General features: G+C 38.7%; 2 protein-coding genes across 6 annotated transcripts in view; both read left to right on the plus strand.

Moving 5' to 3' along the window:
• Positions 1-12804, plus strand: part of LOC145978219 (G protein-activated inward rectifier potassium channel 3-like) — a 258518-nt gene that overhangs the window by 197066 nt on the left and 48648 nt on the right. For 4 of the 5 annotated variants that reach the window (XM_083110678.1, XM_083110682.1, XM_083110681.1 and 1 more), the window contains exon 4: positions 11423-11560. The exons of the other annotated variant lie outside the window; for it this stretch is intronic. The gene's annotated coding sequence lies outside the window, so the exon portion shown is untranslated. Of the gene's footprint in view, positions 1-11422; positions 11561-12804 lie in introns of those variants that run through there. 5 annotated transcript variants of the gene reach the window in all.
• LOC145978220 (ATP-sensitive inward rectifier potassium channel 12-like) overlaps positions 11726-12804 on the plus strand; it is a 66510-nt gene continuing 65431 nt past the window's right edge. Inside the window, exon 1 of the mRNA XM_083110683.1 lies at positions 11726-11881. Coding sequence (XP_082966809.1) covers positions 11739-11881 — 143 coding nt within the window. The 5' untranslated portion in view covers positions 11726-11738. The remainder of the gene's footprint in view (positions 11882-12804) is intronic.

Here is a 12804-nt window from a genome sequence, read left to right on the forward strand (position 1 = left end):
AAACACGTTCGAAATCTATAATAGAGTAAATTTGGATCCGAAGACATCAAGATACTGTGTCGGGCTTTTCAGGCACATCCTTCTAATTAGAAACTTTAAGAATTTACAATAACAACTCCAAAAATTGTGCTTGACAGTTTGTTTACAAATTTATTTTTGTTCTTTACTTTTTTTCAACAAGTGTGGAAAAAATATATGAAAATTAAAGTTTTTTTATATACTTCTTAGCATGCATGTGTTTCACATTTTTATTTTTGTAACTAATCATAAAAAGACTGTAAACCATCTTTCCACATACAGCCGATACACGCCTCCAACGTATCAGAAACGTCCCACCAATCTGGCAGCCAAAAAAATTCTCCCAAAACTAATATTAGGAGGAAACCTATGGTGGGTTACAATAGACGTTTAGTTACAACTAAAGGGTACAATGAGAAAAAAGTTTGAGAACCACTGATCTAGTGTATTATAAATCCATCGCGTCTCAATTCATCCAAATAATTAGAACGTAGGCTATCGGTACCAAAGGTTCTAGGTTGGAATTCTGCCAGGGAGATCTTTTGTCCAATTCGGACAGTCATCATTTATCCTTTACCATGGTAACCTAAAGAGAGAGAGACAGATTAGAGGCGTTGAATGACCAAAGTACGGAACAAAAATACATAATAATACCAAAATAGACTTGGGCTGGACGAGACTGCGCTACATCTGTTCCAAGTCAGTGGCAAAAGTCAACTGAAAGCTGTGTACTCGGAGTTCAATGTTGATAACTAGTGCTCAGAAGTTGAAGACCTATAAATTGCCAAAAAAAAGACCTAAAAATATAAAAAAAGGACCTTGAAAACGGAGAAAAGGACGTATACGAGATCCAAATTAATTAATAACTTCAGTTTTAATTACATATTTAATGAATAAAAAAACAAAAAATTCTGGTGGTATGGAACACACAGTGCAAAAAAACAACTGAAAGCTTCAAAACAAGATAAAGTTGCCACTTACAGCGCGACCTTCCAGACAAGTTACGGTTGTACCGTACGTGCTTCAGTCGTCCAAAAATGTTTCTTTCTCGTTTCAGGGATGGTTCAAATATATTTCTTTCTTTATTTCTTCTTTTTTATTTCTTTACTACAGAAAGGATGTTTAAGAGGTAGTGAACTGATGGTGATTCGAATTGAGAATGGACAGTAAAGACGTAGTCGAATGAAGGTGAAGTTGCAAAAAAAAAGCCGTTAAGACCTTAAAAAAGGCTAAAAAAGGGCCAAAAAACGCCGAAAAAGGACAAATAAACCCCACCTTTTTCTGGCCTACAATGACCCAAAATGAACATATATTATGTTGGGCCTCGTCTTCGGACACTAGGGGGAAAAAAAGGATTTTTCTCAACTTCCGAGCCCTATTGATAACATAGCAATCATCCACCCTACTCGCCAGATTTGACATTCTCTCAGTATCCCTAAGCTAGACGTCCGGCATGTTGCCACATATTGTGTCGCAGTTGCCATAATGGGAGAGAACTTAATTTGAAAAGGTGATTGGGTAAACTTCCAGATTATTTTCTCCGTTCTCTGTTAGTTGTTCGATCAGAAGCTCTGATAGAATGGCATCGGGTAGCTTTGTGACCGAACCTTAGGATACGATCTTATTATTCACTAGAGACTCGCGGATTGTCAAGGGAGGCGACCATCCTCCACCCTTTCCTGGAGAGTCGATGGACGGTTTCCTGACTCGAAGGCCCAAGTGATCATGTGACGAACCAGATTGCTCTTTCTGTGAAGAGCGGATGACCAGGAATTGCCTGATGAAGCGCTCGCCGTTCATCCACTGGCCTTAGCGTGATTGTCGATGCGGAGGTTTTAATTCCAATTGAGCCGAATGGAGTCAGGGTCGCCAGATCAGCCACGAAGGAAATATTCTCACGCTTAATCCGTTCTTCGGTTGTTCCTTACGTGCTTAATTCGCTTCGTAGTTAAACTTTTTGGCTCTAAACCTGTTTCACAGAGGGTTGTTATATTAGGTCCAGGAACGGATAAATTCTAATGGGTTCCGCGACAGGATCGGAATCTTTTTCCTCGCACAATTTAAAGTCGGTCCAAGTTGTGTGTTGTTTCATTGAAAAAAAGGTCCCTGGACCGTATTTAAATTCATTCGAAAAGAAAAGAAAAGGTTCCTGGACCGAATTGAAATTCTTTAAGCAGAAAAGGGTTCTTTATGATCTACAATCCATTAACACTTGTTGATTTTCCCTCCCGGACGGGATTTGAATTTATTTACAATTCCTGGACCTTTAATAACCCTGGTTTCATGCATATTCCCTTCGAGTTCAATCAGTTTGGCGTTTTCGTTCTTTTTTTGTTTTTGTTTTTTAATTGGATTCACAGTTATTCCTTTCGCTCTTTATGCATTTCACGGATATTCCACTCCAGCCTTTCTCTTACTATTTCACAATTCAAAATCACGTCTGCCCCAATTGATTGGTTTTTATTTATTTTACTTTCTGTCACTTCTGGCTAATCGTGAAGATGAGAGTAAATGATAAGATGAAATTGATGCAAGAAAATCACAAACACATATGGACAACCCAGGAAACAAATTTCGCAGAGGATGATACTGGCTGTGAGTCCAGACGCCATAGTCTCGTAAGCCTGCAAAATCCAGTCCAGGATGGACTACATGGAAGAGAAGAGAGGTTGACATTTGGGTGCTTTCCAAAAGCGTCTTCCAGTGGTGTGCACAGGGCTTTTGAAAGGTAAGGTTATGTTATGTCTTCTTGTTTTTAAGAAGTCAGCCCTATATTTTTAATCTATTCCAACATTTGGCGTTCTTGAAGAAAAAAAAAACAACGTCTGGCAGTAGCATCAGAAATGTAATATGGTATAATGCTAAGTCATAAAATTTATGACTTAACGTTAGCACATACACGTCACTTGGAAACAACCTTCAGGAAAAAAAAGAAACCTTTCGAACCGAAGTGACACGATAAAATGCACGATGTCATTCGGGGCCGTTTTATCAATATCGTGCATCGTATTTTCAGGAAGAAGTTGATTGAAGTTTTCGAGACGAGGATGAAGTATGTCTCGTCTCGTGACCAACACTATTTTACATGGTGTAAGGTCAAATTTAGTTCCAAAATGACCCAATTGGACCTTTGCAAACAATTTTCGGGGGTGTTGAGAAAATTTTGGAGCGTATAGAAAATGCTCGGGGTATGTGTGGATAACTTCACTGTAGCAAGGCTTGTAATTTGGAGACATGTATTTAGTATTTTCCATTAGATACTAAAATCCTTCCTTGTAAAATAAATATGCAACACGTTCCATTTTCGTCAAAAGAAATATATATAATTTCGTTGTGAAGTGCTGCTAAGTGCTAATACAGAACAATTTCATTTTCAAACTATTTTCGTTTAGTGCAACTGTTATACTAGAGATTTATGTATGCATATTCCAACAAAAAAAACACCAAATGGCTTTTGCCATAGAACTAAATAACCATCCTCGTATAACAGCTCCCGGTGGAGGCACAAGTGTTTCGGATCCCACTTTAAACTGTAGGCCCCGTCCCGATTAGCCTTACTGTGCATGAAATGGACTTAAAACACCAACTCAACAACTCGTATAATAGCTAAATAGCCGCCAGATCAGCAGAAGCAAAGTCGAGGAAAGCGAACAATCCACAAGTTTCAAGAGAACGCGCTTCCTACATTTCCCGCTTGGAGCAGCACTATGCTGTCGCATTTCCTGACATCTAGTGGTTCATTCGCGAACTTCGTGACCATTAATGTGCGACTTTCTCACAAAGAGCTTGTAAATAAACAAGGGCAATAAACAAAGTTCAGCACTCAACAGACGACACTGATGGAACGCTGAATGAACACAGCTTAAAAACACAGACATACTTGGCAATATTGTAGAGAAGAATTAACGAAGAAACATAGCACGGTATGTAAAGGCTTTATTTACTTTTTACAAAAAAATCGTAACCACATGTGCGATTTCATCATACAGTCACAAGCCATGACGAGCAGGCCCATAGCCAGGAATTCTTTGTAGGGGGGGGGGCGAAGTCAATCCTAGAGGGGGCAAATTTTTAAAATATTGTATATCATTGGCAGATATAGCAGGGTACGCAGCAGAGGCACTTCCCTCCCCCAAAAGAGATAAGTAACAGAAAAGGGAAGATATCTTGAAACTGCAACGAACAAAAAAAAACTTCGAGCAACATCAAATAGCAATATTTCGATAATGACCTTTCCAGATTGCCAAAGAATATAAAGTTTAACATAAAGAGGCTAATAGGGACTGTATCTACTTGATATTTACAGGTCAATAATGTTAATAAATGATTAATATGTACAAACAGCTTTGGGCCTCTCTGCAGAACTGATTAAGGGAGCCCTTTATAAATCATGCTTCATAATGATTCCCTCTAGTTTCCTGTATGCAAGATTTTTACGCACAAATGAATCGAACGAGAATCCAACAACACCATTGTGTTGTTTTATGCAAGAAAAATCGAATTAATTAAATAATAATGGTTACATATTATCTACACTTTGATGAATTGTGTAAAAATTTGTAATACTTTTTTTGTACTTGCTAAAACATTAAAACATGGGTCCCTTAGTCCACCACGGACTCTATTTCCTTCAAAGGGGAGACTTTTTAATTAATTAATTAATTGATTGGGTGTTTTAAGTCCACTTTATGCACAGTAAGGCTAATTGGGACTGAGCCTACAGCTTAAAGTGGGATCCGAACCACTATCGCCTCCACCGGGTATCGAACCCGGGACCCCTTGTTTACAAGGCAACGACGGGGAGACTCTTGCATCACTACAGACAATGTTTGCCTACTGGTTTCGTTAAACATTTTACAAAATATTGTGTGAATTGTATTATATTATAGTTGAAATGTTTTGACACCTGACAAAACAAATAGGAATCCCTTGATTGATCAATTACTTCTGGATTAATGTCATCATTAATAGTTCATATAAAGTTTCATAGAATGAAATTGTTTTAATAGGGCGCAAATAATTTTACGGGCGCCATGGCATTCTCTTTAACATTTTTTTTTCATATAGATCGTTTGACTCCCAGGGCCGACTCCCGCCGCCCCATAGCTATGGCTCTGAACTTGAACTAAGTATAAGAATAGCATATATTGCGAGCGAAGCGAGCAAGAAAATTTTACGAAATGTATTTTTATTTGTATAAAATTTGAAATCGAGGGGAAGGCAATTGTCCCCTCTGTGCCCCTTGCAAGTGCCCTTGGCCGTCTGGAAGAAAAATGTAAGGAACACGTAAAAACTAATTCCATCATGAGTATCCAATTGCCCTGCTATTCTTAGACGCTCCTAGTCTTGTTCTTTTTACATCAATGTTTGCTTCCCCTAGAATGGACTTCCGTCCAAGGTCGGGGGGGGGGGGGGAGCATTACCCCCTGTGGTTGCGGCACCGTTTATGAGTGCCTCTTCATCAATTTCACGTCATCACTCATTGTTGCGATTAGCTAGAAGTGGCAGAGAGCAATGCTAAGTAACAAGAATCAAATATCCACTCTCTCTCTCTCTACAACATGAATCACTATTACCAAAAGGTAGACTTGGGAAACAATAATTTAAGCAGTTCCAAGTTCATAGCAACACATCCAAGAAAAACATCCGAACACATTAGGCATCTCTAATACAAGACTACTCAAAATGTCACAACTGTTCTAGATATTGAAAATTGCGAAATCATTTCCCGAAGTTTGAATCTGAAAGGGAATGTTTCCCTCAATCCTGATACGACAACATACGGAATCCCATACACCCTAATAAATCACAAAATCAATAAGTGTCTTTGTTATGTTGCTAGAGTAACACATGGTATAACTGTAAAGATAGTGAGAATTCTAGGTAGGAATGTGTTCTGTGGGAGGGCAGTTGCCCCCGCTGTCCCCCCCTCTAGCTACGGCCTGATGACGAGACATGTATCTAGAAATTCGGAAATCATTATTGTTTTTATTACGTGCACAGCGAGAATAGAGATAAAACGTATTCACTATCTGGCTTATGTCTAGTTAAGCTCTCTCTTGTATAAAAACAGCTGTCCCGCCAAAGAAATTAATGTACAAAAATTAAATGGAGAATAACAAAAAAGTTGTTAAGTTCAGATGATGAAAAGTAAAGTCCCTGATCATTATTTTTATGCGTGCATAAATTTTGCAGATGTTGTCAATGCAAAGCTAATGACGTTTATATAAGTTTTGGAGATATAAATCAACTCACCACGTACATTGTAAACAAGTATTTTGCGTATTTAATTTTTTATTTACTTGGTAAGTTATTCCAGGGGGGGGGGGTCGGAACCTCTTGGAGTTTGAACCCCCTCTAAATACGTGTAGGAGGTAATCTGTAGAGGATACATGACTGGAACATGGAGAGGGGCGTTTTTCAGCCGGAAATGTATTCTAACAAAGATTTGCATAGTTTTTATACAAGCAGGAACCTATCTGAAGTAAATGTTCTGGGGATTAAAGTAAGACACTGAAAATGGAATCGTGAGTTCGAATCCCAGGTATGTAATGGGTATTTATAACTTTCTTCCATCATTATATGAAGTCTTCCCGTTGACAGTGTACGTAAATATACGACCTAAAATTGGAAAATGAAGAAACAAGAAAGAGACGATTGTGCGTGGAAAAGTAATATCCATTGTTTGCTTTGGTTATTTTAAAAACACTAAGATGCTGACCAATACAGTTTATATAAAGATTTAAAAACACTTTACATGGAACGTTTCAACCCTGCATCACGGTCTTCCACTGACTAAGAACCTGATGCAGTGTTGAAAGGTTCCATGTAAAGTGTTTTTAAATATTTATATAAACTTCCTTGGTCAGCATCTTACAAGGGAGGTTATCTAAGTGTCAACCCTCCGATTTCCATGAAACTTGGCAGGTGTATAGAGGGGCCCAAAGGAAGAAATACGTGTTTTTTTGTTTCGGCTAAAAAACGGTTTTAGGGGGCAACCCCCCTCTCAAATGTATAGATGGGGATAAATTGAAGTGGGGATCTGACCCGGAAACCACGTAAATATGGCATAGGAAGGAACAGGGGGCATAGGGCCCCTCTATACACCTGCCAAATTTCATGGACATCGGAGGGGGGACGCAGGGGTCAGATCCCCACGTCAATTTGTCCTCATCTTGACATTTGAGGCGGGTTTTGCCCCTAAAACAGTTTTTTAGCCGAAACAAAAAAACACGTATTTCTTCCTTTGGGCCCTTTTATACACCTGCCAAGTTTAATGGAAATCGGAGGGGGACACAGGGGTCAGATCCTCACTTCAATTTGTCCTCATCTTGACATTTGAGGGGGGGTTGCCCCCTAGAACACTTTTTTTAAGCTGAAACAAAAAAACTCGTATTTCTTCCCTTGGGCCCCTCTATACACCTGCCAAGTTTCATGGAAATTGGAGGGGACACAGGGGTAGATCCCCACTTCAATTTGTCCTCATCTTGACATTTGAGTGGGGTTTGCCCCCTAGAACACTTTTTTAGCCGAAACAAAAAAAAACACGTATTTCATCCTTTGGGCCTCTCTATACACCTGCCAAGTTTCATGGAAATCGGAGGGGGGCACTTAGATAACGTCCCTTGTTAGTGTTTCTAATATCCAAACGAGGCTTCATTATATTCCCATTGGTTATTTTACTTCCCTTTTCTGCCACTTTTGGTTAATCGCAACGATGAGGATGAATATTGTTGAGATGAAATTGATGAGAGGACAATCACAAACCCACTGACTGAGACTCCAGACGCCATAGGCAGTCCAGGGTGTACTAAGTGGAAGACAGGTTGACACTTGGGTGTTGCAGAAAGTGCAATAATAATAATAATAAAATAAAAATAATAACACATATCTCAGCATAGCACTGGCGTACGTAGGTGGAAGCTGATGGAGCCACAGAAGTAAAATGACCAACCGGTTACAATTTTTGTCTGAACAACTTTTAAAACTAAGGTTAAAACTGATAATTGCGAAAAAATTTAAACTGTATAAGAGAGCGCAGCCAATTTCACAATTCCAGCCCCTTCCGAAAAAAAAAGTGCGCGCACAAGAGTCGTTATTCATCTAATTTGATTTGAAATGTTGAGAACTGAATGAGAATAATAACACAACAATTATTTAATAACAATAACAATCATGAACATTCGGAATTACAAGACTTACAAAACACAAGAAGAAAAAAGTCTTGCCACAGTGTCACGAAAGTTATACGAATATTACTGAGATATAAATAACAACGTATGTGCAATCAAGGTCTGGTTAGTTGGGATGGACGATCGCCTTCATCGTGAATCAGTCCGCGTGGGCAACAAAATCGCAAATCTGAAGGCCAAATATAATTGATAAATCTTTTCCTTACCACGCAAGTTGCGATTCAACTGATTTTCCAGATGCGACACCTGTAGGCTGTAGCACTGCCAGGATCATGATTAGGGAGCGGAAGTTGATGAAATGTCATGGGCACACGATGCCCATTAAATATACACAATATTACACTTCGTCTAGAACCCAAAAAATGTAATTTTTAAAGTGCATTTTTTTTGCATTTTTTTTTGCCAATTTTCAGGTTTTAGGTCATTTTCCCCGATTTTCGACATTTTTCGCAATATTTGGTGTATTGTTTAGTCATATTTTGTCACTTCTTTTATTTTGGTAATATTCTTGAGTCTTTTCACCAAGGTGAATTAATGCATTTTACACCAATCCACTCAATGTATACGATTTTTTCATTAAAATGTTTTAAAATTATTTGGTTGTTTCCATTGGAAATCCTCGTTGCATATTTTAATTGAATGTGCATGTGGTATTATTTGGTGTCTTTTTTTTAAAAAAAGCAAGATTGCATTTTGTTTAATTTACTTTTAAATTCAATTTTTAACCTGAAACTAAAAAATTTAATGGTCATTTTATGAATTTTTTACGTCATTTTTTCCCATTTTTTAGGACATTCTATAGGTCATAATACCTATATATTTTTAGGTCATCAACTTCCGCTCTCTGGTCATGATACTGTTCCAGGCAGGTCCGACTGAGGGTGACACAGCGCTGTAACCCCAGCTCTGCTCTAGGGGCGGTAAAATAAGATCACGGGTTTTTTACATTATATTTTGTAGAACTATAAGTACATTATACAATTTCAAACATGGACACCGATTTTTTTTTTTTTATTTTTTTTTTGTAGAAGGTTAAACTCATTTAAGAGAACCAAATCTATTCCAAATGTATTATTATTATATTATTGAGAAGACTTTTCTAATGAGGGGCCTCCCCGATGGCGTAGTGCTAACGTAAATTGGATTTAATAGCTTCTTCTTCTTCTTCTTTCTCTTTCCCCTTTTGCCTCATAGCGTCTGGGTTGCCTCTATCCACTCTTTCCATCTCTCCCGTTCCTTTGCCATTCCCTTCATTTATCTTATTCCTTTCCTTTCTTTTGTCCTATTTCTTCAATTCCTTTTTCGAATGTCTTCCGGTGTCTACCTCTTGTTCTCCTTCCCTCTGTTCCTTGTTTTGCTTTTCTATCTTCGTCCATTCTTACCACATGCCCAAACCATTTTAATTGCCTTTGCGTCAGTTTCTCTTCAATTGGCTTCTGATTTAGTTCTTCTCTGATTCTTTCATTTCGTACTCTAACTCTTCTTGTTTTACCAACTATTCTACGTAAATGTTTTTTCATCTCTACTGTCGTTATTTGTCTTACTTCTTGTATCTTATTGGCCAGCTTTCACTTCCGTAGTAAAATTGGTTTCACTATTGACTTATACACTTGTAGTGTTAATTTCCCTTTTTCCGAAAAATGGTCTGGCTTAGTATGCATAGCAAAAGCTATTTTGGGCTTAATAGCAAAAGCTGAAAAATATACTTTTCTACTCTATCCACCAATTGAGTGAATATCCAACAAAACTCTTTTTCATTACTTTCTTTTTACATTTTGAACATTTAATGTACAGAAATGTATAGTTATTCTATATAGTTACGTTTTATTATATTAGGGGGGGATTTTAGTCATAAAGTTTATGTTGTATGGCATCTCGGAATTACTCTAATTGGATTTTTGAAAGCTGTGGAACCATTTATTCTTAGGATTAAATGGTAGAATATGACACGTCCTTTCCCATTGCACTAACATTTATTGTTATAAATTATCTTTCCTCTTGTACAAATGTTTATTGTTCTTTAATCTTAATTTCTGTAATTTACCTGTCACTGATAATGTCAGGATAGTGACTAACCTGGATATACTTATCTTGTTAAGAGCTGTTGCCATGGCAATTACGAGCGTGTTTTGTCTTGACTTTGGAAGTTCGGGCTCGGTTTTTGAATAGAGTGATCAAGTTGAATTATAAGAAGTTTAATTTCTTTGAGTGACATGGATTATATGTTAGGCATATAAGTATTTAGTTGCAAAGAAGTAAAATAGACTTCCTTTTCCTTAGTGCAAACTTAACTTTGATTTTTATTTGACGAACTAACAGAGAGATATTACCCCATACTCTGAGAGGCATCACGCGAATGCTTTCGAGTCTTTCATGTAAACTTATTATTTGCTCTTTTAGTTAAATGATGTTCTTTTGACTAAAGAACGTGTCAAATATGAAAGAAACATAAATTGGTTCCTGTATTTTAGACTCAATTTGTTACGATGTAACGTTATTGTAACTCAATTTGTTATTCCGTTCCAATAAAAGCTAAATGAATCTTATTTCTCTTATTAAGAATAAAAAAAACACTTACTGCTCTTTGTAACGAAATAAACTGTGCCAATTTCCAGGAGCGGGCTGACTGAACTTTTTTACTGTCAGTGATTGAAGTGGAAATCTCTGGTTGGAGAATACGTGATCGAGTTTGTGAAGGGCTTTCCCCAGAATTTTCCATCGGAGGTATATTCGCATTTAGGCTGTGTAAGTACGAGGGCCCACGTATAAATTTACGACCAAAATAACTATAAATTGGGCCTTTGTGAAACATTTCAGGTGGTGTTAGGGTGTGTGTGTGGATAAATCAGTGGAGAGTGTGGGTGCTTGAATGGTTCAACACGGAGACAGTCAAGTACGTGGGATGTTTCTCTCAAATTGTCTTCATTGGGGATGGTAACCCTCGCGTTCCTCCACTTCGGGCGTTGATTGTAGCCCCCCCCCCCATCAATCTGAAATGTTATAAACACGCCATTTGTCTCAAAATACGCATAGAAAAGTTTGTTTTAAGCTCACATTATGCTCAGATGAACCCACACTGTGCTTCCTACAGGAATCCAACATAGGACTTCTTGATTAGAAGGCAACAACCTTTTTTCTTTTACAATTTTTTAAAAAAAATATATTTTTTAAATGACCTTTTCACTCACGTCATTCTTTATCTTATCTTTCAGGTCATTTCCATGCTACGCATCCGTCCACCCAAAGTGCCTCCTCACTGCCTGGCCAGTCCCGTCGCCCGAATAACCTCCCATCATTACCCCCCTCCCCTGTACGTGTTCCGCCACTGACCACGGCACGAAGACTGGCCCGGCGTCGCCAACGCAAGTTCCCGCCAGTCGATTCGTGTAGCGAGCGAGAGAAAGCGAGAGTGAGTGAGTGAGTGAGTGAGTGAACGTTGTGTGCGTGTGGCGAAGAGGAAAGGCGACAGTTCGCTGTTGGCGGTCATAGAAGCAACAGGTGGAGCGACGGTGGCGGGCGGAGTGGAGAATGAAGGTGACTGACATGGAGCAGGGGCCTGCCCCCACGGACACCCTCCTGTCGGACAACACCCTGGAACCTACCATCGTGAGGCTGAATGCGTTCACCTTGCCCGGAAGATCGGACACGATCCACACCACGACAAGCAGCAGGTGAGTACACCCTCATTTGTTTTGCAACATGGCCGACTTAAATGTACGCGCGACATTTTTATCACACGTATCCCCCCCTCCATGCTCGAGAGCTGCAACTCGACAACAACCTACTACAATAGGCGTGCCGCCATAACAAAGAACAGGCATTTTGTTTGTCTAAATAAAGATGCAAGACAAAACAAGTGGTGCAAGTGTCAAGGTAACGAAAACGCCCACAACGCTTGGAGCGTGCATAACGTAAACAAAGCAGCACCATCTGGTGTTGGTTGCGTAACGCTTTGGTGTAAACAGTTGCAGGTCAACATCAAGAAGCATATTTGCGTGGGTGTCCAGATGATTTTTGTTTTTTTTATTAAAATATGCACAACAAGAATACGACCACTATATTGGTTCCACTTCCGTCAATACTGTCTAATTTATTTTGTGTGTACAAGTTTGGGGAGTAACGTGTTACTATTTCAGTTCTTGAGTAAGTAACTCGTTTCCGAAATTACGTGAGTAATTGTAACGTTACGTTGCTAAATTCAGAACCGGAGGATATATTTGCAAGAGAACACATGCTTTGTTGTGTTCTGGTATCCTGCCAACGGGGTGCGAGAGGGAGCTTCTGCACCCGTTTTTCAAAACCTATTTTCAACCGAAAACACTATTAACTCTTGTAGTGATATATTGTAATGTCGTCATAATCATAGACGTAACTTGGCGGGGGGCAAGGGGGCACTTGCCCCCAACATTTTCGGGTTTGTTACAATTTACAAGTTTTGTTAACATCCTAAGACCTGAGGAGCTAAGTAATAAATAATAATATTTATGATTTCGCAAATAGTTATTTAGGAAATAATCCTGGACACTATTTTTATGAGATGAAAATTTTTTCGACTCTGCCCCCCCCCCAAGTTAGCCTCAAGTTCATACCCCCC

This window comes from Lepisma saccharinum, chromosome 24 (assembly GCF_977018435.1).
Source record: "Lepisma saccharinum chromosome 24, izLepSacc3.1, whole genome shotgun sequence".
NCBI classification, from domain to species: domain Eukaryota; kingdom Metazoa; phylum Arthropoda; class Insecta; order Zygentoma; family Lepismatidae; genus Lepisma; species Lepisma saccharinum.